This window comes from Caretta caretta, chromosome 2, assembly GCF_965140235.1.
Source record: "Caretta caretta isolate rCarCar2 chromosome 2, rCarCar1.hap1, whole genome shotgun sequence".
Taxonomy (NCBI): Eukaryota; Metazoa; Chordata; order Testudines; family Cheloniidae; genus Caretta; species Caretta caretta.
This window is the reverse complement of record NC_134207.1, coordinates 43,704,564-43,730,104: the sequence shown is the minus strand read 5'-3', so window position 1 is coordinate 43,730,104 and position 25,541 is coordinate 43,704,564. Positions and strand designations below refer to the sequence as shown.

The following is a 25,541-nucleotide window of genomic DNA, read 5'->3' as shown; positions in this document are numbered from 1 at the left end:
AAGGATAGCAGCCCACCAAACTCCCTCCCCGTAACCTTGTGACCCCCTCCCCAAACTCTTTTTTGGGTCAGGACCCCCTACAATTATAACACAGTGAAATTTCAGATTTAAATAGCTGAAATCATGAAATTTACTGTTTTTAAAATCATATGACCATGAAATGGAGCAAAATGGACCATGAATTTGGTAGGGCCCTAGTCATTAAATAAGTATTGTTTGACCACCCCATTCTTTCCCACAACTGTGAATATATAAATTTATTTTTTTAAATGCTTAAGCTGCATAATTTTGGGCAACTGAAAATATAAATTAATAAAAATAAAAATGCTTTGTCAAAATTATAACAGAAATAATATATTGTAGTCTGGACAGGGCCCAGGAAAATAGGGGGTGTTTTTAAAAGCATGGTAAAACATTTTTATGAATGCTTTTTAAACAACACTTAGCACCTAGTGTAGATATGCCCTCAGTCTATGTATTGTTTTAAAAATGTATTAATTTAACACCTATTAGCTATTTTTTCCAGTCTATATGAGCCATGGGTGACAACAAGCTAAAGTGTTAAACATACTATAAAGTAACCTTTCAAATGCATGCCACTTTAAAGTTTAGATTTAATGGCTATGAGAACAGTAGTCTATTCAACAACTAGCTGGTTAAGCATGGGGATCTGTAACTTAGGAAACACAACAATTGATTCTGTTTCTTTTTAGTGTTCTTGTAGAAAGTAACACAAAGCAATGAAGAGATGTTAGAGTAGGATGGTTTGGTACTGCTGTCTCCCATGAAAACCATAATTCCAAAGCATTTATGTGGTGAACTGCATGCTATTTATGTGAATTAAATCTAAAAGGTAAAAAAAAATATTTTTCTATTTATAATTAATAAATATCTTTATTTAGAAATTCGAACTTAGGAAATACTGTTTCATGAGGCTTGAGTATGTTGCAAAAGTAATTTATGATTAAGAAAAAATGTGCAGCCTAAAACATATGAAGATGGTTAATTACATAAAATAAGTATCGTTAGACTCGAGCCACATCTTCCTTGATAGAATTGTACTCAAGTACAGAAGCTTGTTACTTCTCTTTCATACAACTTTCAACTTAGTTTTAGGGCTACTGATCTTTTAAAATTCACATGTTTTATGGGCAGAGCTGGTAGCACATGTCATCGTAACAGGGCTAGCGGCACCTCTTTCTCCTTTCTGGTCTCACTCAGTTCAACCGTCTTAGGTGTCAGGCTGAAGCCTTTACCTATCCTAGGCTGGAATTCTGCAATTCTCTCACTGTTAGACCAGGCCCTGAATTACAGTACAGACGGTATCAACCATGCTTACCCAGTAAGTCCAACTGACTTCTGATGCCTGTGGTCCTTCCTATCAAGGGTCTGTGACCAGGGGTATCCAGTGACAAAACAGACTTCTTCAAGCCAAAGTATAGTTTATTATTAACAGTACAAACCATTTAAAGAAAACAGATTTTTAAAACAGTCTACACACTTCTGTCTTACATAAAAGCTAACCATGCCCTGATAGTAACCTATACAGGACTAACTTCTTCAGATTCCTCTCTCCTTCCCCTCCCCCGTACTTGTACTCTAGTTTGTTTCCAGAGCCCCCCTTGAGAGAGAGCCCTTTTTAAACTGCTACAGTCTTTTTGATCTCTGCTGTCCATTGGCCTTTTCGGCTATTGGCTTTCATTTTAACAACCCTCAAAGGTTTGTGGAGAAGTGGCTTATCTTAAGCCATTCTATTTCTTTCCTGCGTGTTGCTCCATACAGTCCTTATTAAACTGAACCAAAATATTTATAAACATCCCAATAACCCTGTCAACATACAGTATTCATAAATTACAGAATAGCTCCACATCTGTCAGTGTTGGTTATAATTAACATTGCCCCCTAGACTTTCCATTCTAAGACCCTGTTTTCAGGTGGTTATAACTTTTCCAAACTTAAACCATTTGGGCTGAAATTTTCTATGCTGTGTGTGTGCCTCTGGCTGTTTTTTGAGCAAAGTTCAGCTAAAATAGTTCAGCCGTTTTTTAGAAAGAAGTTAGGGAAAAATAAATTGTAACTATTTTTAATATGGGCAAAACATCTGTTTTATTGAGGAGCTCTGGTACCTCCATGCTTTAGAGCAGGGACTTGAAACTTTTTCGGGAAGGAGGTCAGCCTGGTGTCAGGGATGTGTCTTTTGCCATCACCATGAAAATTTGGTGTAGTTATATGATTTGAAAAACTGCAGCTTGCACAAACTCAGAGGCTTGTTAGAGTTTGTCTGTAAACCAAAGATTCAAAACTGCCCCAGAACAAGCCTAATCAACAGGAAAAACCCATGAAAACCAGAAAATATAAGCAGGGGGTAGGGTTTGAATTTCTGCACCATGATGCTGGGTTGGGGGGGTTCCATAAAAGAAACCCCAGGGGGCACAGTTTAAAAAAAAAAAGGGGGCAGCTCATGAGACAAGTGGAAACACCTATAGGCTGTGGCTGCCTCAAAAAGCCAGCAAGAATACTTCGCAACCTGCACGGAGCATGCTTCAGTCCAGGGCTGCAGGGTCCAAGCAGAACTTCCTTTGTAGTTACTCTTCTTGGCTGTTTGCAGCTGCTGTGGTGCCATGTACAGGAGCTGAGGGCACCACTGCCTGTGCAACCTTAATTTGGCTCCTTGTGCATATGCATTATGGTACAGTCTGTACATACAGGATCATACGCTATTTTTTCTAGACTCCCACCTCATTCAGTAGATGGGTTGTTATTAATAGTTCTTCTTACGAGCATAAGAAGAAACATACATCAAATTAAGTTACCTGTGGTTGACAGATATAGATAAAATCATATGGATAAGAAGTACTCAAGGGTGTTCAATACTATCAGTAAAAACACTGTTTTACAAATTTGCAGAGTTTTATACAAATAAAGGTAAAGAAACAGAAATCAAGTTCTGACATTTGAACAGCGCTTTTTCTGTAATTCATCTTTAAATTTTCAGTTACAGAATAAATCTTCAGTTATTCTCTAAATACTCTCAAAAACATTGTGCAAATGCAGAATTAAACTGCTATCTTTCACAATGTCCACAAGAATCACATTTTGTAATAAATTCAAAACGAGAGAGAACCTACTAAGTTAATCCTCTCTGTTTTTACCAATGTCTCTGCTTTCAAGATAGAAAGCTCTTTGAGCAGGACCTTTCTTTACTTTTGTGTATCGTGCAGCACCAAGCATTCTGTCAGTGCTAAATAATTAGTTGTCAATCAGTTACTAACTGCTGTTTTAACATTATAACAGGTGGAAAGTCTGTGGAAAAGAATGGGTTATGATATTGAGCGGTTTGTTGGCTATGTTAATGAAGGACTTTTATGCTGTATATGCCGAGATGTATTAGAAGATCCTTTACAGGCTCCTTGTGAACATGCTTTCTGTACTGCCTGTATACATGGCTGGCTTGTTCATCACAATAACTGCCCTGAAGACAGACAAGCACTTGATATGTCTGTGCTACGACCTCTCTACAGGTACGTAACAAATCTGGTTGTTGAAGGGATTTTTCTAAAGCCTGGTTTAGGAAATTAGGTCAATATAACTGTCGCTCAGGGATGTGAAAAATCCCACCCCGAGCCACATAGGTAAGCTGACATTAGTCCCCATGTAGACACCATTAGGTGGACTGGAGAATTCTTCCGCCTGTAGGGGAGGAAGTCCTGTCAGCATAGGTAGTGTCCACAACTGAAGCTCTACGGCAGTACAGCTGTGCCACTAACATTTTAAGTGTACACAAGCCCCTAGTTTCAGGGGTGGGCAAACTACAGCTCGGAGGCCGCATCTATCCCTTCAGACATTTTAATCTGGCCTTTGAGCTCCCGACAGGGAGCAGGGTCCAGGGCTTGCTCTGCTCCACATGTGCCGTGGTTCCCAGAAGCAGCAGCATGTCCCCCAGCTGGCACCTATGCGTAGGGGTAACCAGGGGACTCCGCATGCTGCCCCTGCCCCAAGCGCCACCCCCGCAGCTCCCATTGGCCGGGAACCATGAGCATTCATGGCCCGCCATACAATTTCCATAACCAGATGTGGCCTTCTGGCCAAAAAGTTTGCCCACTCCTGCCCTAGTTAGTGCTAAAATCTTAGTTTTGTGACCTCTCAATAGCCATTCTTCATGAACTAATTTGCATATTTAATTTTGAACCTTAATATTCCATCATCACAGCTTTCACCCTCCCAACCCCCTTTCATCAAGTGTAGTTATTTGAATGTTGAAATATTTTGAATGGAGCATTTGACTTTTTTCCTTGTGGAAGGTAGAATCCCTGAAATGTGGCAAAAGTAAACACTTTTACAGTGTTGCAGGAGTTTAAAAAAGAAGAAACAACAAAGTAACTCTTTTCTGTATATAGATACATGAAAAATGATCTAAATCGACTTCAGCTTCATTGCAAAAACAGAGAGCGTGGTTGTGAAATGGTTTGTTCTCTAGAATCTATAGACAGACATGAGAGAGAATGTGAATACAGCCAGATACCCTGCTCAAATGCTGGTGAGTAAAGTTCAAAGTTGAGCCTTTTGTTCAGAAAATTTGTATCTGTCATACTTAATCACAGTAGGGTGGCAGCAATGGACATTCATTCACTTCTATGTTGAGTTCCACATCGTGAATTTCTGAGTTCTAGACCATATTCATGCTAGACCAAAAAGATTGAAGTAAGCTTTCTTTAGGCAGGCAGGTAGGTACTTCTGCTTGCACATTCCTACACAGACATGGCCTCTGCAATATGGTTGCTTCAGTTTAACAAGCAAAGCAAAACAAAAAAAGAGCCAAATAAAAATTAAAAAGATAATACAATGATCAGCGGTTGAGAGTTTGCAGAAATTTTTTTAGACAGTGGATTTGCTCTCCGTTGTAATGATGATTGTCATCCATCATCAGTTTTTCCTTTTTCATGTGAAAATTAACCAGAATGAATTTGAATACTGGACCCCTAATTTATCAGAATACACAGCAGTGCATGGGTTTTGCTTTCTGCCAAGGTATGAATTTGTCTAATATTCAGCTTTTATTACTCATCTGATTGTGGTTTTTTGCATGTGATGATTGAACCATCTTTTTGGCCAATTTAACATTTATTATATTAAACAGAATTACACTATAACTTGCTGCTTTGCTCCTTTTCCAGAAGGTATCTCAAACTTTAGCCAGTGTAGGTAGTGCTAAGTATATATCTGATAAACTGCTGTTTGATGCTTAATATGGGACAAGAAATAAGGTTTTTTGCATTCTGCTCCCAGTTATGCTGCTGATGTGTTGCCTTGGGCAAGTTATTTACATTTGTATGTTTCTTAATCTGTAAAATGGGAGTAATAGCTCTTTCAGAGAGGTGTTGTGAGTCTTTTGAGATCTTCCAGTGGAAGGTGATCTGAAAGTGCAAAATATTTTTATTAAATTATATAGGTGTTTGTCTTAATCAGAAGTGCACACACTCTGAAACCTACCACTTGCAAGATTTTTATGGCACATTTTTGTTTGTGCTTGTAGCTAGGCCACCTCTACTAGGTGATATTTTCTGCTTGTCCTTACCAGCCTGTCTGCAATACACTGCACTTGATCATGCTGCCTTTTATCTCAGACTTGTCAGGTAGGCAACCCATTATTTGAAGTCAGAAATGTGCACAACCTACTTACATTTACTATAAAAGTAAGAGTAAAAATGTATACTATTACTACATTTGATCTCACAGATTTTGAAGGCTTTTGACATCCTTAAGTTATTTTAAATTCCTCCCCCCCCCCCCGCCTTGCTTTAGAACTGTAAATAAAATTTAATGGCCTCACAATGCTCCTGATTCCTTTTGTTCCCCACCCTTCAGGAGTCACGGCCCATTGGTTGAGAAATACTAGTCTACTAGTAGGTAGGGCACAAGTGTAGTGGTTAAGAGAACTTGGTTCTAGTCCCAGCTCTGTTGTTGATTTGCTCTGTGATCTTGGAGAAGTTGCCAAGGTCCAAATTTTCTCTAACCTTGGGTGCCAAATTTTTGATACTCAAGCCTTGTCTAAACTGGCATTTTTCTTAATATCTCCAACCATTGCTGTTGGTGGTGGAGTAGGGCTGGTGAGAGCATAGTGTAGGCCAGCTGCCAGTATTTTTTCTACTATCCATGTCTTACATTAGTGTTACCACCAGGGTTAGAGCAATGACGAGAGACTTGAGCAAAAAGTTTTAACGTAGACAAGGCTTTGGGATCTGTAGGTGTATCTCTTCATGCTGTAAGGGAATCACTTTCTTTTGACATATTTGCATATGATCAGTTCTGTGCACTGTGGTTTGTTTGCTTGCTTGGGTGTTTTTGCCTGGAATGGACTATGCTTCTGTTAATTGCAGTGATTTAATATTGTCTTAATTTACTGTTTCCTGTTCAGGTTGTCCAGTTCAGATTGAACGACGTAACTTAGATGGCCATTTGGCAGTGTGTGAATACCGGAGCCGTGAATGCCCTAATGGTTGTGGTTACACCATTTTCAGGGCAGAAGACACGCAGCATAATTGTGTAGCAGAGCTAAGAACAGAAGTAGAACTGCTCCGGTAAAATACTACTTCTGTTTCCTGAGTATTTGTGTTTAACCTGGGCCTAAAATCACTGCACATAAAAGACAGGTCCAACTACTAGCTCTGTTTAAGTCTGATATCTAACCGATGATGTGTAAATCACTTGGTATTAACTCGTAAGGATATTTTTGAAAAGCCATTACACACTTTAAACTCTTACTGTACTTTTTAGTCTGAGTTAGTTGAATTAGTTTGATTAGCCCAGAACCCTAATGAATAGGGATTGCAATTATCCAAAATTATGTGATGGTTACATGAAAGCGTGAAATACTTACAAAGAACTAGACTGAGTGCATTTAACCTTTTCACTTTTTACCTTCGTCTGATATGGACCCAGAGCCAAATTATGAAGTAAGATTTATTATTTAAGATTTTAAAAACACTTTGGAGATGAAAAACTCTGATTATATTTGGCAGTTATAAAGTTATCAGAGATGAGAGGCTGGTGACCTACGAGTTCAAGCTTGTCCTTGTGCCTAAAATGCTGGAAAACTACTAATACTTATCAGTATACGTCTTTACCTTCTGTCTGTTCCCTTCTTTCTTCTTGCCTCTCTCCCTCTTCCAGTTTATCATTTCCATGATCTTCCAGCAGTTTTGTACCTCCTTCCCACCCCATCCTGCTGGTACCTTCTCTCTTGCTCCTTTGGTCAATGGAGGCCCCAGCTCTCCTGCACTTTGCTGGTGACCCAGGTTCAGTTCCTGGTAAGTGCAGCAGGAAACAAGTGAACTTTCCTGATACCAATAAAATGCCAAACTGCTGCTCAGAACTCAAACGGTTAACCTGTTAATGTTTCAGTTTTGGCTATGGCTGTGTTTAATAACTAAATAATACTAGTTTCCTTCTCCCACAACTACTGTCATTTCACATCCATGATAAACCAACAAGTGTTGATCCAAATGCTGCTAGATGGTATGCTATCCTGAGCTTAACCTATAGCTCTCTATATTATGTCCTTGTTTCAGAATTCCATTTTCCTTGGGTTAAGTGGAATGACACAGACTGAGGCCCATTCATGCTTTGTATTTTGAGAAACATATTACATTTCTCCTAAACTACTGCACAAAGTTACCATATACTCTTAAAATAAAATTAATCAAAATGACAGTTATATGTTTGGATGAAAGGAAATAAACCATCCAAAGCCAAAAAAAAAGTAGTCTATAGCTTCTGGAATTATTTCAGAAACATCTATCTTGGAGTTCTGTATCGCTGCCCAACGCCATAGGATTTGAGCACCAAGAATCTCTGATATTGATGCCAGGAGTAGAACTTGCACATTCTATCGAGAGATTAAAACCCCTAAATCGGTACATACTGAGCAAGAATACTGTCTGTTGGTAAAACATGCTAAATATCTCATATTACCTCTGGAGAGCTGTGTAACACAAGACAATAGCAGAGCTTCAATTTAGGACTAAATTTGGGCAAATCACGAATTTTGGGGGTTCATTGGCATTTCCAAATTTAAAAAAAAAAAAAAACTCATTTTGTTTTTGTTTTAATTTTGAACATTTTTTTATGTTTTTTAATTCTTTTAAATAAAATTAAAGAAAATCTCTAAAGAAAAGGTAGTTTAAATGTTTCAATTTTTCTGTTTAAATCTAGAAACTGTCTAAATGAAACATTTTGATTTTGGGGGGAGAATTTGCTTCAGTGTTTCTTTTTCTTTACTGAAGCAACTCAGTGAAATCACCATGAATTTGCAAAATCTTTTGGTGTTCCTGAATCTGCATTTTTTTTCTCCTGAGGAAAAAAGTGTTGGTTGAAAAATTTCATCCAGTTGTATTCAGGAATGATGTGACTATTTGGCAGCAGTAGTTCACTCTGGTACTTAAAAGTCACAGGTATAATGGTTAGGTTTAAAAAGGAAAAATACACTTTTTTAGGTCAGAAATGATCTGCAGAGTGGAGGAGGCAAAGCATGAAATGGAGTCCAGATTAGATTCACAGAGAAGGCATATGGTTCAAAAAGAGAGTCTTCTGCAAAATGAAATTGAAGAACTAAAGGTAAATAAGCTCCAGTGTCATTTGTAGAAATGTGTTTTTGTTTTCTTCCCCTCTCCCAACAGTGTAGCTTTTTTGCTTTTTCAAGTAGTGGGGAGTTTGTTATCCTAATTCACTACAGAAGATACAGTCCTACAGTCCAATGGTCTGAACCTATCCTTTTCAAATAATTGCAGTGTCGTGGCCTGGTAAAGCTCCCCTGCTGGACACTCACCAGGCTGCTGTTTTGGGCCCAAATGCTGTGGCCGTGTGCTTTTATGCTTCCCTAGGTCTCAGTAGACTCCAACACAGTCTCTCTCTTGACCTTTCTGGCACAGGTTTTCTGTCAGTTACCCCTTCGGAGAATTGGAATCTAGGGGTCCGGCTACCCTATGCCCCTACAGGTAGTGCTGACCCCAAGATATCCCGGTATATGAAGCACATCCTTGCTCACGGTTCCACTTTATGGGCACTCTAGCAGACACTTCAACTCTTTAGAGACCTGTGATAATTGAAACTCACAAATTAATAAATTTCTTACCTGATGATCATTTCCTTTCTGCTAGCAGCATCTCCCACAATTATAAGAGGTATGGGCTAGTCCCCGCCTGACTGCAGTTTCTGGAGGCAGTTCAAAGTGGTAGCACAGCCTGTGCGAGCCATGCCCCCTTATCCAGCCTGCTGACAGATGATTCATTCCAAAGCTGTGTAAAAACTGGTAGAATATGATTAGTAACAGTAACTTCAGTGCTAGACAATGTGGGCTACAGCCTATAAACATAACCATCAAAATTAAATACTGTCTCCTGGCTAGGAAGCCAACCAGGAAGGGTAGAACTGTGGAAGATGCTGCTAGCAGAAAGGAAATTAACAGGTAAGAAATTTACCATTCTGCAGCTCAGTATCTCCTGCAATTCTGATACATACGGAAATTAACAAACAATGAACAGAAATAAGGGGGGATAAGACAAAAAAAAGAGAGAAGATTCCCCCTTGAGTTAATTGCCCAGAATGGCAATGCTATTCCTGGCTCAGTGCCTGCAGCACCTTCCTGCCAAAGAAGACCTTCACAGAGACCAGAAAGTCAATTTATAGTATCTGCTAAATGTGTTAACCTATGACCATATTGCTGCCTTGCAGCTCTCAGCCGTGGAAGCACAAGCTCTTTCCACCCACAAAGTCATCATAGATATTGTGGAGTGTGCCTTGATGTCTTTATAATGCATAGCTTGATCCATCTAGCTAGTGATAGCTTGAATACCCTGGGCCTTTGGCATTTCAGATGAAAGGAGACAAATTAGGAGCCTGATCTTCTTGTCAATTTGGTATGCTTGGCATCATCTTCAGTGCTCTTCTAATGTCTAACATGTCAGGTTTCAGAGTAACAGCCGTGTTAGTCTGTATTCGCAAAAAGAAAAGGAGTACTTGTGGCACCTTAGAGACTAACCAATTTATTTGAGCATGAGCTTTCGTGAGCTACAGCTCACTTCATCGGATGCATACCGTGGAAACTGCAGCAGACTTTATATACACACAGAGAATATGAAACAATACCTCCTCCCACCCCACTGTCCTGCTGGTAATAGCTTATCTAAAGTGATCATCAGGTTGGGCCATTTCCAGCACAAATCCAGGTTTTCTCACCCTCCACCCCCCCACACAAATTCACTCTCCTGCTGGTGATAGCCCATCCAAAGTGACAACTCTTTACACAATGTGCATGATAATCAAGTGAGATAACCTGGATTTGTGCAGGAAATGGCCCAACTTGATTATCATGCACATTGTGTAAAGAGTTGTCACTTTGGATGGGCTATCACCAGCAGGAGAGTGAATTTGTGTGGGGGGGTGGAGGGTGAGAAAACCTGGATTTGTGCTGGAAATGGCCCAACCTGATGATCACTTTAGATAAGCTATTACCAGCAGGACAGTGGGGTGGGAGGAGGTATTGTTTCATATTCTCTGTGTGTATATAAAGTCTGCTGCAGTTTCCACGGTATGCATCCGATGAAGTGAGCTGTAGCTCACGAAAGCTCATGCTCAAATAAATTGGTTAGTCTCTAAGGTGCCACAAGTACTCCTTTTCTTTTTGTCTAACATGTGACACAGCTTTTCTGTCGGGAGCTGTGGCTTTGGACAGAATGAAGGGAGGACAATCTCCTGTTTGGCATGAAAAGATTAATTCACCTTAGGCAAAAAACTATTCTAATATTCTTAGTACCACCTTGTCATCATGAAACACCCAGTGGCATTCCTGCATGGCTAGAGCTGCCCATTCAGAAACTCGTCTAGTAGACATAATGATGACCTGAAAAAAAGAGTTTTGATAGATAGGTGGAATGGAGATATTGATGTCAGTGGCCCAAAAGGATGCGTTGTTAGGGCCTTTGGAAAGATTGGTTTAACCACAAGTTTAGTCAGTCAGAGTACTCTGAGATATCTGAGAGTTCTCTGTCAAGGAATCAGAGGATGTGGTGAATAGGACATTTCTACAGCTGACACCAGGCACTATGGAGCTGGTTCCTTGTCTGTGCCTTTCTGAAGAAAGTCCAGACTAAGTGGGATATCAGGATCCTTTTGGATTTTTGTTGTTAATGATACCACAAGCTAAACCTAGTTCAGATAGAGGAGCAGGTCTTTAGGGTTGAAGCTCACTTGGAGGAGAATGTTGTTCCCTCTCTTTGAAGGATAGTTCTAGTGTGGCTAATGCTTCCTTCTTAATAGCAGGCTGTCAGTTGTAGATGCTCTAGATAGAGTAATGGGCCTTGTTAAAGGATGTCTGGTCTCACTGGTAGCTACAGTGGTAGTTCCAATTTCAGTTCTCTCCGATCAGAGAACCATGCATCTGCTTGGCCAGCGTGGTGGTAGCACTGTCACCTTTGCTTCTTCTGGTCTTACCTTGCTTTCTGGATCACCATTTTCAGAAATGGGAAGGCATATAGAAGGCCTTGCGGCCATATGTGCAAAGAAACAACCATCCCCAGGGATTCGGGGCCTGCTTCCCTGATGAAGTACTTTGGCTGCCTTGTCTTCTTGTGATTGGCGAATAGGTTGACTGCCAGAAGGATGAACTTCTGCGAAATCCTAGTAAAGATTTTCCGATTCAGGCACCACTCTGAGGAGTTGATAGTACATCTGGTGAGTCAGTCTGCCTTTTAGTTCAACTATCCTTTTGAGTGTTTTGCTCTTATGGAGTTCTCTGGCCATCACTTCTGCGTGTAGAGTTATATTCATTGTTTCCACTTGATTGTTGACATATGGCACAATGGTCATGTTGGCCAACCAGATCAAAATATTTTCATCCTCTAGGTAGTTCTGGAACCTCCATTGGGCTAGCTTGAGAGCTCTGAGCCTCAATAGGTTAATGCCCTGGTTCCTTTCGCATGGGGTTCCAGGTGCCTTGTACTGTTCTGTTCCCCTGATGTGCTCTCCATCCTATTAGGCTGGCATTGGCTGTGAGTACTTGTGGGTCTGGAAGGCATATGGAAAGTCCCTTGCAGACATTCTCTGGGATTGTCCACCATCTTAGAGAGTTCATCATCTGGTTGGGAACTGATCTTGCATGTTTTCTGGTGAATGGTTCCATGCTTTTAGGAGAAAAACCTGAAGGCACCTGATATGGGACCTTGCCCACAGAGCGATTCCTATATTTGAAACCAGGAGGCCCCGTAGTTGTAAATATTGAGTTATGGGTGGACTTGCACACTTTACCAACATGCAGGTTCTGGACCTTGTGGAATCTGTCTAATGATGGGTAGAATCCTAGAACCATAGGGTTAGAATGGACTGCAAGGGTCATCTAGTCTAACTACCTGCCAAGATGCAGGATTTGTTGTGTCTAAACCATCCAATACAGATGGCTATCCAGCCTCTTTTTGAAAAGCTACAGCGAAGGAGTTTCCATAACTTCTCTCGGCAGTTTGTTCCATTGTCCTACTGTTCTTACAGTTAGGAAGTTTTTCCTGAGATTTAATCTAAAATGACTATGCTGTAGTTTTGGAAGGGTTGTCTAGGAAGAGATACAGTTACGTGCCTTGAGACCTGAGTCTGGCATCTTGGTAAAGAGCCTAGGGGCTAAATGGGAGCATTTGGTACTGATAGCAGGCTGTGTTGTACATAAATCTCAGCAGCATGTGGTGGTGTAGTCATATGGGAATGTAGAGATATGCATCTGCTAGATCCACAGAAGCAAGGAAGTCCCCTTGGACAGGGATGCTACCATTGAAGCTAGGGTCTCCATCCAGAATCTCACTTTCTTCATCCATTGATTGAGTCGCTTGAGATCTAGGACAGCTCTGTGTCCCCATATGCTTCTGAACAATGAAGAAAATTGAGTATAGTATAAGAATCTTCTGAGGGAAACCTTTCTATTGCTCCTGTGTCCAGGAATAAAATAATAAGCTGTCAAGAAAAGTTGGGAGCAAGGTGAACCATCATTTGATTGCAGCTGTAGACGCAGAAAATCTGCCAGCAGGCTGGAGAAGGAGATGTGGCTAACATGGGCTGTGTGACAACTTTGAAACAGCTCCAGAAAATGCAGATGGAAGGGGAATAACCCATACATTGCAGAATTTGCAAAGGTTCCAAAACCAATCACTGTTCACTTTAGATAGTATCGGAAATATACAGATCTAGACAAAATAATAAAATAGCTATCCATGTTTCCCTTCCTCAGACTCTTGAGCATTCTTTGGGCTTAGGTCAGATCCTGGTGTCCAGGATCCTTCCTCTATTCCACATGGCTTCTTGGCTGGATGATGGAGTTTGTCTTTGTCTCTGATCCCTGCTGCAGTGTGCTTCCTTTCTCTCCAGTGGCTGGTGACAGACCTTCTTTCTAATAACCTCCAGTCCCCTGTGTCAGGTGACCCACCCATCACCTTGTCAGGTGATCAGCCCCCCACATCTTTTGCTAAGTTACCACACCCCTGGAGTTCAGAGTTGGCTTGCCTGGGGCAGCAGCCATCTCTTTGTCAAAGCTGAACAACCCTCCATTGTTAGCTCTGTGCAAGTTGCAAGAATTTCTCATCACCTTTTGTGGGTTTTAGCTCAATATGGAAACAAAAGACAGCAGAAAGAAGGCAAACAAGGCGCACATTCCAAATGGAGTTTGCAGTTTGACAGATGTGCAGAGAGAGTCCCCAGTATCAAACAGGATTCATAAGCTGTACCTATATGTTCCGTTCTATGCATCCAATGAAGTGGGCTGTAGCCCACGAAAGCTTATGCTCTAATAAATTTGTTAGTCTCTAAGGTGCCACAAGTACTCCTGTTCTTTAAGCTGTACATAGTGGTATTCCCCAAATTGTAACATGCAGCATCTGTTTAAGTCTGGGCGCTTTAAATACAAGACACATCACTGCAAGTAAGGGTTTGCTGCCCACATGGATCCAGTTGCTGGATCAGGGCCCCATATGAAACCAGTTTAGCTAGAGCTGTGTTCAGACTCTGTTCTAACTTTCTTCAAAACCCAGTGGTGATAAGGCCAAAGTAAAAAGCAGTGGGGAGAGAATGTATTATCTAATCCATTCAACCAGCTTTTATATTGTAACAGGAAAAAAATAATCATCAAAACGCAAGACAGTTGAGCCTTTGTATGTTTTAAGGTTTCGTCGTATTGGATTTGAATTAAAATATTGAAGATCATATCTGCAAGTAAGTCACGCAGCTCTGTCCTGAACACTTTTGGTTTTTGGAATAATGTTCATTTGGGTTTTGAGATACAGAACATAACCAGCAGCCAGTGAAATCCAGTGGTACATCTGTGATCAGTTGGATTTTCGCTGTCTCTCGTGGCTCTCGCAGGCTGGAATATTTGAAATGAGTGCCACAGCAAGCAAAAACTGTGCTCTTACCAGCAAAATTAAGTTTGTTTAGTGGTTTATCAAAAATTGCAGATTCTTTCAGCTGTGCCTGGTCTTCATTATTTCTTCTCCTGTATACAGTAGTCATTTCAGCTTCAATACCACCATTATTGGAAATGTATTTATATGATCTCTTATTTTAGTCTGTTTTCACACATGCTTTTTAGAGTCAGATGTCACGAATGATGTCTGAGGTGCGCTCCCTTATGGCTGCAGAGAGACAGCATCGTCAAGAGCTGGAGCAAGCAGAGCTCGAAAAGCGTGAATTAATGGAGCTGCTGAAAGGCCTACAGAAAGACTGCCGATTAAATAATACAGAAGGAAACAAGAAATCAACAAACTTTCGCCCCCTGACACGACTGGAGAGTGTGAAACGAAAACCCAGGGAAGTTACAGTCATCTAAACAGAAGTAAGTTCACAGACATACAGGATTCTGCTTCCTGTGAACAGTTAGCAAATGTTGTATTAGTTCTAAATGACCTCTTTTCTATCTAAATTCCAAATGGGTCCAAAAGAGTGGGGGAAAACACAAGTTTTTATATCTAGCCCACTTTGCATACTATACAAATCGTAAAACTAGTTTTTAGGTATTTGGGAGAAGTTATAGGCCCAATATTAGTTTTTAAAGGTCCATTAATAGTATATTGGGTATTACAACAGGCATTTAAAAGGACATTTTCAACTAATATTTTCGTATACCAGGAGCTCTTACTCTATAGTCCTCCCCGGATTGTTTACAACAACCTCCTTACAGACCTGGAAACTAGAACGTCAACTAGGTGACATGGAAATTTTTTTTCACTGCTACTGCAATTTCAGCACAGTTAAAGCTGGTGTATGACCCCTCATTTTTCTCACGTGTGTATAAGCATAATGATGACAGCAGCTGGAATGTATTCTAAGAATAGGACTAATTCTAGGAATAGTATTTAAGTACTTCAGTCAAGCCAGCAGGGGAAATGAACAAATTTGGAGGTATTTGTGTCCTACAAAAACACCATACTTCACAAAGGAATGATGGCTTAAATATTCTTAATTCCAGACAGTTGCCACCAGCATACAACAGCTTTTAACTAGGTCAGTTTGGGCTTTAAAGTATTCGGCAGTTTTTCTTTAATCTCCAACCCCTTCTTAGTTTTTCATCAAGCTAGCTGTTACCAAAACCCCTGATAGTGCAGAATTTTAGCAATGCAGTCTCACTGCCAAGCTGTGAATTCTCCTTCATCTGTTTCCATCATGAAGGAGCTTGCAGGAGATTACCTGTTCATGTTGAAAATTTGTAAGCATTTATATTGACCAGGATTGCTTAAATACGGTTACTGTCCTTTCTTGCACCTCCAACGCTTTTATAATATTTGCATTACATAGTGAAGATTAGTGCATATTCAGAGTCCTGCTTGTTATCACAGTCTGGGTGAATTGTGTATACATTTCCTTGGTGTGAGCAATCTATTAGCTGTTTTTACAAGGACTCAAAGGTTTAATACTGCTGACTGTAGAAAGATATACGTCTTTTTAAAACCTTATTAAAAGCACCTGTTGAACATCTTTAATTTTCTTTTGACAGGTATGACAAAAACTACTTGAATGTTGTTTTACCCACAACAGACCTCAATTTTATACAAAGGACATATGATCAGGTGGACTTCTATATTGATACTAAAGTCTGGAACTATACAATGGCACTAATAGACCCACGGATCTTGAATCATGGAGTTTCTTACATTTGAGGACTGAAGGACACTTTTTAGAAATGTGGAGAGGTCAAATATGGCAGCCAGTTAGACCCTGAGCATGTGGGTGAAACCCACCAGCCAGACATCTGAAATATATGTATGATGAAAGAGAACCCCATGATGTTACAAGGGTTTATGCAAGTCTCCATGCCTGCTTTGGTTATTTTTTTCCCCCTACTGAACTTAATACTAACAACATACCGAAAGAAACAAGTAGAATGTTAGTGAGTGCAGTAAGTCTGTCTTAGAAGCAGAATTAGCACTTAATGATTAAGACGTGAGGATATCACTAATCTTTCTCAAATCTTATTTAGTACATTGTAGTTTCACTTAATCCAGCTAGTCCAATAATTTGAAAGATGTGCTGACTCCATTTAAGTAAGACACAGCCCTCTCTGGCTCTTGCACCATCAATTCCCATACACCCATCCAGCTCAGTTTTTTTCATAGAAGCATACAATTCCTGTGGAACAACTAGTGAGCCAGACTTGATTGCTGTTGCTGCATATTTTTGCTTTCTTTATTGAAATGTAGGAGTAGAATAGTGTTCAATGAGCACCTGTTGGTTTCAATAGGACTTCTGAATGCAAGACTTTCAGGAGAACCCTATATCTGCTGTTTAATTGAGTTGCAATGTACCAGTTTGCTTGTAAGCACCCATGTTATTTTAGTTAGGCTGATTCTAATATTAAGTTAAATTTTCATCTCAATCATAATTGTTCATGTGTGTTATCAGATGGTTAGCCTAACATCACAATTGCATGGCAGATTTCTTTTCTTTATTAGTAGCAGACAAGTGAATTATGTAGCCAAGTAACATATGCAATTACTGTAAACATTTTAGTTGCAAAGTTATTGTATTTTTTACATCTTAAACATTCTTAGGTGCTTTAAGAAGTTTTTTTAAAAAGTGACCCTCAGATAGTAAACAGGTCCTGGAATATATTAAAATAAGAATCATAGAATATAAGGGTTGGAAGGGACCCCAGAAGGTCATCTAGTCCAACCCCCTGCTTGAAGCAGGACCAATTCCCAGTTAAATCATCCCAGCCAGGGCTTTGTCAAGCCTGACCTTAAAAACCTCTAAGGAAGGAGATTCTACCACCTCCCTAGGTAACGCATTCCAGTGTTTCACCACCCTCTTAGTGAAAAAGTTTTTCCTAATATCCAATCTAAACCTCCCCCACTGCAGCTTGAGACCATTACTCCTCGTTCTGTCATCTGCTACCATTGAGAACAGTCTAGAGCCATCCTCTGTGGAACCCCCTTTCAGGTAGTTGAAAGCAGCTATCAAATCCCCCCTCATTCTTCTCTTCTGCAGGCTAAACAATCCCAGCTCCCTCAGCCTCTCCTCATAAGTTCCAGACCCCTAATCATTTTTGTTGCCCTTCGCTGGACTCTCTCCAATTTATCCACATCCTTCTTGTAGTGTGGGGCCCAAAACTGGACACAGTACTCCAGATGAGGCCTCACCAATGTCGAATAGAGGGGAACGATCACGTCCCTCGATCTGCTCGCTATGCCCCTACTTATACATCCCAAAATGCCATTGGCCTTCTTGGCAACAAGGGCACACTGCTGACTCATATCCAGCTTCTCGTCCACTGTCACCCCTAGGTCCTTTTCCGCAGAACTGCTGCCTAGCCATTCGGTCCCTAGTCTGTAGCTGTGCATTGGGTTCTTCCGTCCTAAGTGCAGGACCCTGCACTTATCCTTATTGAACCTCATCAGATTTCTTTTGGCCCAATCCTCCAATTTGTCTAGGTCCTTCTGTATCCTATCCCTCCCCTCCAGCGTATCTACCACTCCTCCCAGTTTAGTATCATCCGCAAATTTGCTGAGAGTGCAATCCACACCATCCTCCAGATCATTTATGAAGATATTGAACAAAACCGGCCCCAGGACCGACCCTTGGGGCACTCCACTTGATACCGGCTGCCAACTAGACATGGAGCCATTGATAACTACCCGTTGAGCCCGACAATCTAGCCAGCTTTCTACCCACCTTATAGTGCATTCTTCCAGCCCATACTTCCTTAACTTGCTGACAAGAATACTGTGGGAGACCGTGTCAAAAGCTTTGCTAAAGTCAAGAAACAATACATCCACTGCTTTCCCTTCATCCACAGAACCAGTAATCTCATCATAAAAGGCGATTAGATTAGTCAGGCATGACCTTCCCTTGGTGAATCCATGCTGGCTGTTCCTGATCACTTTCCTCTCATGCAAGTGCTTCAGGATTGATTCTTTGAGGACCTGCTCCATGATTTTTCCAGGGACTGAGGTGAGGCTGACTGGCCTGTAGTTCCCAAGATCCTCCTTCTTCCCTTTTTTAAAGATTGGCACTACATTAGCCTTTTTCCAGTCATCCGGGACTTCCCCCGTTCGCCACGAGTTTTCAAAGATAATGGCCAATGGCTCTGCAATCACAGCCACCAATTCCTTCAGCACTCTCGGATGCAACTCGTCCGGCCCCATGGACTTGTGCACGTCCAGCTTTTCTAAATAGTCCCTAACCACCTCTATCTCCACAGAGGGCTGGCCATCTCTTCCCCATTTTGTGATGCCCAGCGCAGCAGTCTGGGAGCTGACCTTGTTAGTGAAAACAGAGGCAAAAAAAGCATTGAGTACATTAGCTTTTTCCACATCCTCTGTCACTAGGTTGCCTCCCTCATTCAGTAAGGGGCCCACACTTTCCTTGGCTTTCTTCTTGTTGCCAACATACCTGAAGAAACCCTTCTTGTTACTCTTGACATCTCTGGCTAGCTGCAGCTCTAGGTGCGATTTGGCCCTCCTGATATCATTCCTACATGCCCGAGCAATATTTTTATACTCTTCCCTGGTCATATGTCCAACCTTCCACTTCTTGTAAGCCTCTTTTTTATGTTTAAGATCCGCTAGGATTTCACCATTAAGCCAAGCTGGTCGCCTGCCATATTTACTATTCTTTCGACTCATCGGGATGGTTTGTCCCTGTAACCTCAACAGGGATTCCTTGAAATACAGCCAGCTCTCCTGGACTCCTTTCCCCTTCAAGTTAGTCCCCCAGGGGATCCTGGCCATCCGTTCCCTGAGGGAGTCGAAGTCTGCTTTCCTGAAGTCCAGGGTTCGTTTCACAAGAATCCTTGTGAAATTTGCTAACTCTTCCCCTCAGATGCGTTTTTGATAGTGTTTCTCTACAGATTTGCCAAGGAGTCCTGGATAACTTAGGAAAATGCTGGCACCATTCCGCATTTCTCATGAACGTCTTTTGGATAGACCCATACAGTTTATCCTTGGTACGTGGGGGGATCTTATGCAGCGTTTTCTCACATTGAAAGATGTCTTTCTAAATACCTATAAGTCTATGCAAATTTTATATTAACAAATGAACGTTAAAATGTCTTCCAGCTACACGGTTCATTGCCAAGCTAGACTGAAATTTGTTGGTTTTTTTTTATTATTTTTACATTTAATAAAAAATGGGAAATGGGCTCAAAAGTGGAATTTTGGGGCTAAATGTCATTGTGTCTAAAAGAGAGCTAACAGATAGCTTGTAACCATTTGATTTGCACTTTGTATAAAAGTTGAGCTACTCAAGTGTTCATAAAAGTAGTTATTCATTTTGCTTCTCCTCTTTTCATTATGAAAGATCAGGTATCCTCGTTGCCTAATAAAATAGTGAGACATACATGCAAATAAACTTGCTTTCATTATTCCCTGTATACTTCACTCAGCATGCAGGAAAATGAGGGACTAAAGTACTATAATAGGGGACAGGTACTTTATTAAAAGGGACATAAGGAATAGGGGTCATAGTTAAAGGCCTTTGTCTGACCCATGGCTGGGACATATTAATAGACAGGGCTAGCATTTGATCAAAACAGCACTCTACTCAAAGACTTTGCATCTCTTCACAGATGGGAGTTCTTGCTGCCATTGTCTCTGGGGTGTAGGCAAAGGCAGGCAACCATGCTGAAGGGAAGATGACACAGGCCTCAGAAGTTGCAGGTGCCTAGGGTGCGGTAGGGAGGGGGGCTAGGACCTGCTTAGCAGGTATTGATTCAGGATAAACAGAACTTGCTATCCACTGCTTAAAGGGTTCTCATCACAAAATGTATTGCAGTAAGGCCTAAAGGCCCCTTCTGTTGCAGGTAGGCCTTTGTGTTGGAAACTATACGAAAACAGGATGCCTCAGTATACTCTATTGCTGAAACTTTCTAGAGACTCCTTTGCTTTGGCATCAACACCATCTACCAGTTGGCTTTTCTGAGAGGCATTATGGGGCTGGTAGCAATCTTAATCTACCATTTATTTCATTTACCCCCTCTGAGGGTAGAGTGCATCATTGTGCTAGAAACTGCCTAGTGGAAAAAATTCAGTTTGACAATATTTCAGTGAAAACGGACATTAACTAGTATCAAAGGACTGGCGGAGCTTGCTAGAGAACATTCTACCTTAGATATTGGCTGTTTACAGTTTAATTAGGGCCACTGGTAGAAAGAGGAAAATCTGTTGCACACTGCTCCTTTAGAATAAACAGAGGTTTGTAAAGTATGCAAAACGTGAAGATTACATACACACTTCATCCTTAGCTGGAACACCTGGAGTTTTATAAAGGGACATGCTAACCATGCTAAATTAGCCAGGAAAGACCAAATCATCTTTAGGGAAAGTGTCTCATTCTGATGCTGTCAGATTCAAAAGTCCCAACCTTGGAAGGCTCCAATTGGATTGTGGACACTGCTTTGGTACAGAGCAAAATGGTTGATATGTCTTAACTTTTGCAAATATGAATGCTGGTGCTCTACATTTTTACTCTCTCTTCACTTGCTTTCTGGAGCCCTGTTGTTTCTGTGTATTTTTCCCCACAAAGGAGCCAAGCTTGAGGCCTAGGAACTTTACATTGTTTTACAGCCCTGAACAAGTAACCTAGCTAGGGTCCAAAACGCAACACTCCTGAACTAATATTAGTCCCCAACTCTGCACTTACTCCCTCACACACGAGCTCAATGGAACGTCTCCTGTGCAAATATTTTCAGGACTCAGGCCACAGTCATTAACTGCCTAACAGCACTGTTGCTGAATTGAGTGAACATGAAGAGCAAACCCAACCTACCTGTCCTGTCGATCCCTAAACGGCTGCCTACCCAGGACTGATGAGGAGAGGAGTAAAGGAACCAGACTGTTAGCCAAAGATGTTCTAATTATTAAAACAAGATGTAACAGCACAGTAAAAGCCACTCACTATTAGCTAACAGCTATATGGCAGAAATGTACCTAGACTGATGTAAATAGTTTCCACTTCAGCTCTGAACATAAATAACACTTTGAACATTCAAAGAGAACTTTTGGTGGTCTATGTAATAGATTTCCATTAGGAAAAAAACAGTTAGGTACTCTAGCTGCTGTAACATTGCCTCCTTTCTCCTTAGTAGAAGTTAATGGGACTGCTTTCCAAGAAAGCTGCTATTCAACACTGATGTGGTCCTTTGGCATTAGCCACTTCCAGTGCTCTAGTCAATTAGAGAACAAAGTTCCAAGTTAAATTAAAAAGTGGAATTTAATGTTTTAAACCTGAGTTGCTCATGGTAAGAATTCAATTTAAATGTATCAAATCAAGTAAATTAATTTTAAACATAGCATTTACAGCATTATTTCAAGTTAATTTAACCTTGAGAAAGAATTCCCACAAATATTAAATAAATCCTATGCAACTACAAGTCCTAGAACTATGTTTAAAGAAACTGTAGACATACTGCGCAGTTTTCAAGTCTGACTAATGATTTACTGAGATTTTGTTCACCTTGATCAATTTTACCAGCCTTTTATTTTTTAGTTTGAAAGTGACAAGCATGACATGCTGTATTTCAAACTTTAAGAACCAATTGAATATTTACAGTTTGTTCCATACTTGAAGCTTTTTCTTACCTTTTCATTCCAAATCCCCTGACTGAAAACAAATCACTCACGTCCCTGCTGCAGTTTTGTAAGTTGTAAAGTTTCTAAAAAAAATAAAAAACCTCAAACCCATGGTTTAAAGGAGCCTCAGTCTGCTTTACAAAATATTTATGCAATGCTCCTCAATTTAAAAAAATAGCATTAATACCTATGTTTGCTAGAACATCACCCGTTTTAGTCATTACAATTGCATTAGTAAAATTCCATCTTCCTTGATCAACTTGAGTATCTGATGCTTTTTTCACAATTCAGATTCTACTGTTCAATCATTTTTCTGAAGTCTGTTACTTTATACAGTACTAAAATATACAGCTGTGAAACAAAATTATTCCCTTTTGCCATGCCCAGTTAATTAGAACAAGTTTACTTTAAACTATCCTATAGTTCCTGTCAATTAACTTTCTTTGTGCAAACTAATAGTCTTGATAGAAACTTGTGGAGCTATGATGCCCCGTGTCTCCACATACAAGGCCCCTTCCTACACTTGCTTTCTCTGTGGTTTCAGAGAAAACTGTTGAATGCAACTTAGCCAATAGGACTAAACAATGTTTTAAAACATGTTCTTACTTAGTCTACAGTACACATTAAAATATGCTTTTCTATTCTATATAGGTTCTCATCACTGTAGTATCTGAGCCCCTCTCACTAGTGAATTAAGCAAGGTGACTAACAGTTCTCATGTGTTTCTCTCCATCTCCCCAGGAGGAGAAGCGTGGGCAGTGGATTGTCATTTTGGTAGTTATATATATAAAATAAATAAATACACACACGCAGAGTGCTGTGTATTTGTTAAGAGAAAGTAAGGTCAAAGAAATATGCTTTGCACTTGGAGTGGAAGGTGGTGAGTTTTTAATGCTTAATGGCAGCATGCTTGCTGGTTGACCAAAGCACATTAAGATCAGTTTTAGCTGGAACTGTATAAACTAACTGGGCTTGATCCTCATTAAGATGAACGCTCATTTACACCACTCTGGTAGTGCAAAGGGACCTATGTGTAAATGAGAATTAAAGTCTAAATTCAAACAGTTGTCTACCATGGGTTAACGTATACAGGGCCTTTATAATGAGGGCTGCAGCTATTAACTTCTTATCTTCCTAGTAATTATGTTGGACAAATTCCACGGAGATGAACAGAAAAAGTAAACATTTGAGTTCAAAATATATTTGATTTTGAGTTTTTTAGCTTGAAAAGAAACGTGAAGGTGACTATTTGTACAGATTCTTTGTATGCTCTTAATTTTCAAAGCTTTTCCTCTTGCATTATATATCTCAACCTCAGACATCTCAAACAATTACGCAAGCAAAAAGCCAAAGTGTCCATTAAAGGGAAAAGTTTTGTATCTCTTGCTTCCTTAGGGAATTTAGTTTTATGAAAGTCTGCTTTTAAACGCTCTCCCCGCAACTACACAAGTCAGCAGGCTACGAAGAATAATTTAACTCCACCCAACTTCTGTTTATACTGAAGGTACCTCACCCTATGATCTCCTTCTAATACACATTAGAGCGACATGGTAGGTGAGATGATATCTTTTATTGGACCAACTTTCAAGCTACACTGAACTCGTCCTCACCACAGAGCAGGACACCAACTCAAAGTGGCACCAGAGCGTGCCAGAACAACTGATGCAAAACCTGCAGACATATGTACACTGGTACAATGATCAACACCCTCTCCCCCCCAAACACACCTTTCAAGATCCATGGTTACACACATGCCTATCACAAAATGTGGTCTACCACATCCAGTGCACTAAATGCCCCAACAACAACTATGTGGGTGAAACCAGACAATCATTACACTCTCAAGTGAAAATGATAAAAAGACAAAAACACCACATCACCTGTAGGTGAACACTTTTCACAAAGCAGTCACTCTTTCTGACCTCTGTCCTCATCTTCAAAAGGAAACCTGCACAACACTTTCAAAAGACTACCCTTGGAGAATAAATTCATAACTTTGCTAGACACTAAAAATCATGATCTTAATAAACACACTGGATTTATGGCTTATTACAACAATCTGTAGCCCACTACCTCTGGTTTTTGTCCTCATGATTGGGGGGGGGGAGAAGGGGTGTTAATGGGCTACTCCCCCTGAAATGGTCTCTTCGAATATGTATCTACTTATGCTAAAACTATCTGTTCCACTTTATATTTAGCTGTGACACCGAGTACCTTTCCCAGACCTGAGGAAGAGCTCTGTGTGAGCTCAAAAGCTTCTCCCTCTCACCAACAGAAGTTGGTCCAGTTAAAAAATATTACCTCACCCATCTTGTGTCTCTAATATTCCGGGACCAACACAGCTACAAAAACACTGCATAGGCACCAGCTCTTAACATACAGGCTTAGAGTGATAACATCTCTAAAAGTTACGCTCGGGGCCTTAAATTTACTATTACTAAAGTCAGTGGAAGTTTTCCTGCCAATTTCAGTGGTACAGGTTTGAGTTTAATGTATGTAATGGTGGTATCAGAGTTTATCCATAACTTCTAAATTAAATTTGTAAGTTTTGTGTTCTTTCACATATTAAGTCTCAGTCAGTCTTTTTCTCATTTACTAGGACCATTGGAAAGATGTACCTCAATCATTTTATAATAACTAACAGACCAATAGGAAACTGAGCTAATGGTTCTAAACCCGGGAAGAAAACCTCATGCTGCCTTCTATACTACTGCAAAATCAGCACACCTGTACCTTGCTTTTGGCACAATTAATATTTTAGAAGAGAAATCCTTGAAGTCTTAATTCACATAGGTTCCTTATTCAGTATTGTCTACAGAAGTCCACAAAAAAGTTAAAATGTTCTTTCAAGGGAACAAAAGATATACAATTGTACACAAAAAGTCTTGAATTTTATTGAAATTTCAAGTCTTGTTTCAAACAAAAACTGCTTTCTTCAGACAAAAATATTCTCTCGCTGTCTCCAGACACCAGTAAGTCTAAATTGGTCCTTTAGTGCCTCTTTTTGTTGTCATCATCATCATAAGAAGTTCACCCTGCTGGGCCGTTCTATAAGGTCTCATTTTTATCGTGTGAAGGAACGTACGTGACGACCTCTTCCACTGCCTCCACTAACAAACTTTCCTCTTGAGCCACCGCTACCACCGCTATTAGCACTCGCCCAAGACGGTCCAATTCCACCCCGGCCTCTGGAAGCACGATCACGAGGACTGGGTCGATAGCCTTAAAGCAAAAAAAAAAAATATATTAACAGTGGTAATGCCCAGGGATTAGGCCCTGCTGAGCTAGGGGCTGAACAAACGTAAGGATACACATTAAAGGACCTTTAATTTATTTTCTAGTCTTTTATCACTTTTTCATTAGGCAAACATTGTTTTGTTTTAACTAGAGATGCAATTACCAGGGTTGTTAAAACAATTACATTGCAAAAAAGTTAGTATTAATGCAAGATTA

The 25,541-nt window shown here is 40.3% G+C and overlaps 2 protein-coding genes across 6 annotated transcripts in view; one reads left to right on the top strand and one right to left on the bottom strand.

Annotated features, from left to right (window-relative positions):
- LOC125632675 (RING finger protein 151) overlaps nucleotides 1-25,541 on the top strand; it is a 39,296-nt gene that overhangs the window by 6,966 nt on the left and 6,789 nt on the right. For 2 of the 4 annotated variants that reach the window (XR_012666916.1, XM_048841241.2), the window contains exons 2-6: nucleotides 3,295-3,521; nucleotides 4,398-4,537; nucleotides 6,416-6,578; nucleotides 8,493-8,613; nucleotides 14,618-14,860. Coding sequence is in view for 3 of the 4 variants with exons in the window: in XM_048841241.2 (XP_048697198.1) it covers nucleotides 3,316-3,521; nucleotides 4,398-4,537; nucleotides 6,416-6,578; nucleotides 8,493-8,613; nucleotides 14,618-14,854 (867 nt within the window). In the remaining variant the exon portion in view is untranslated. Of the gene's footprint in view, nucleotides 1-713; nucleotides 854-3,294; nucleotides 3,522-4,397; nucleotides 4,538-6,415; nucleotides 6,579-8,492; nucleotides 8,614-14,617; nucleotides 14,861-16,018; nucleotides 17,828-25,541 lie in introns of those variants that run through there. The other 2 variants (XM_048841240.2, XM_048841239.2) reach the window with 2 other exon arrangements.
- The window catches only part of VIRMA (vir like m6A methyltransferase associated), a 39,532-nt gene continuing 35,701 nt past the window's right edge, over nucleotides 21,711-25,541 (bottom strand). For both annotated transcript variants that reach the window (XM_048841213.2, XM_048841214.2), the window contains exon 24: nucleotides 21,711-25,310. In XM_048841213.2, coding sequence (XP_048697170.2) covers nucleotides 25,153-25,310 — 158 coding nt within the window. In that variant the 3' untranslated portion in view covers nucleotides 21,711-25,152. The remainder of the gene's footprint in view (nucleotides 25,311-25,541) is intronic.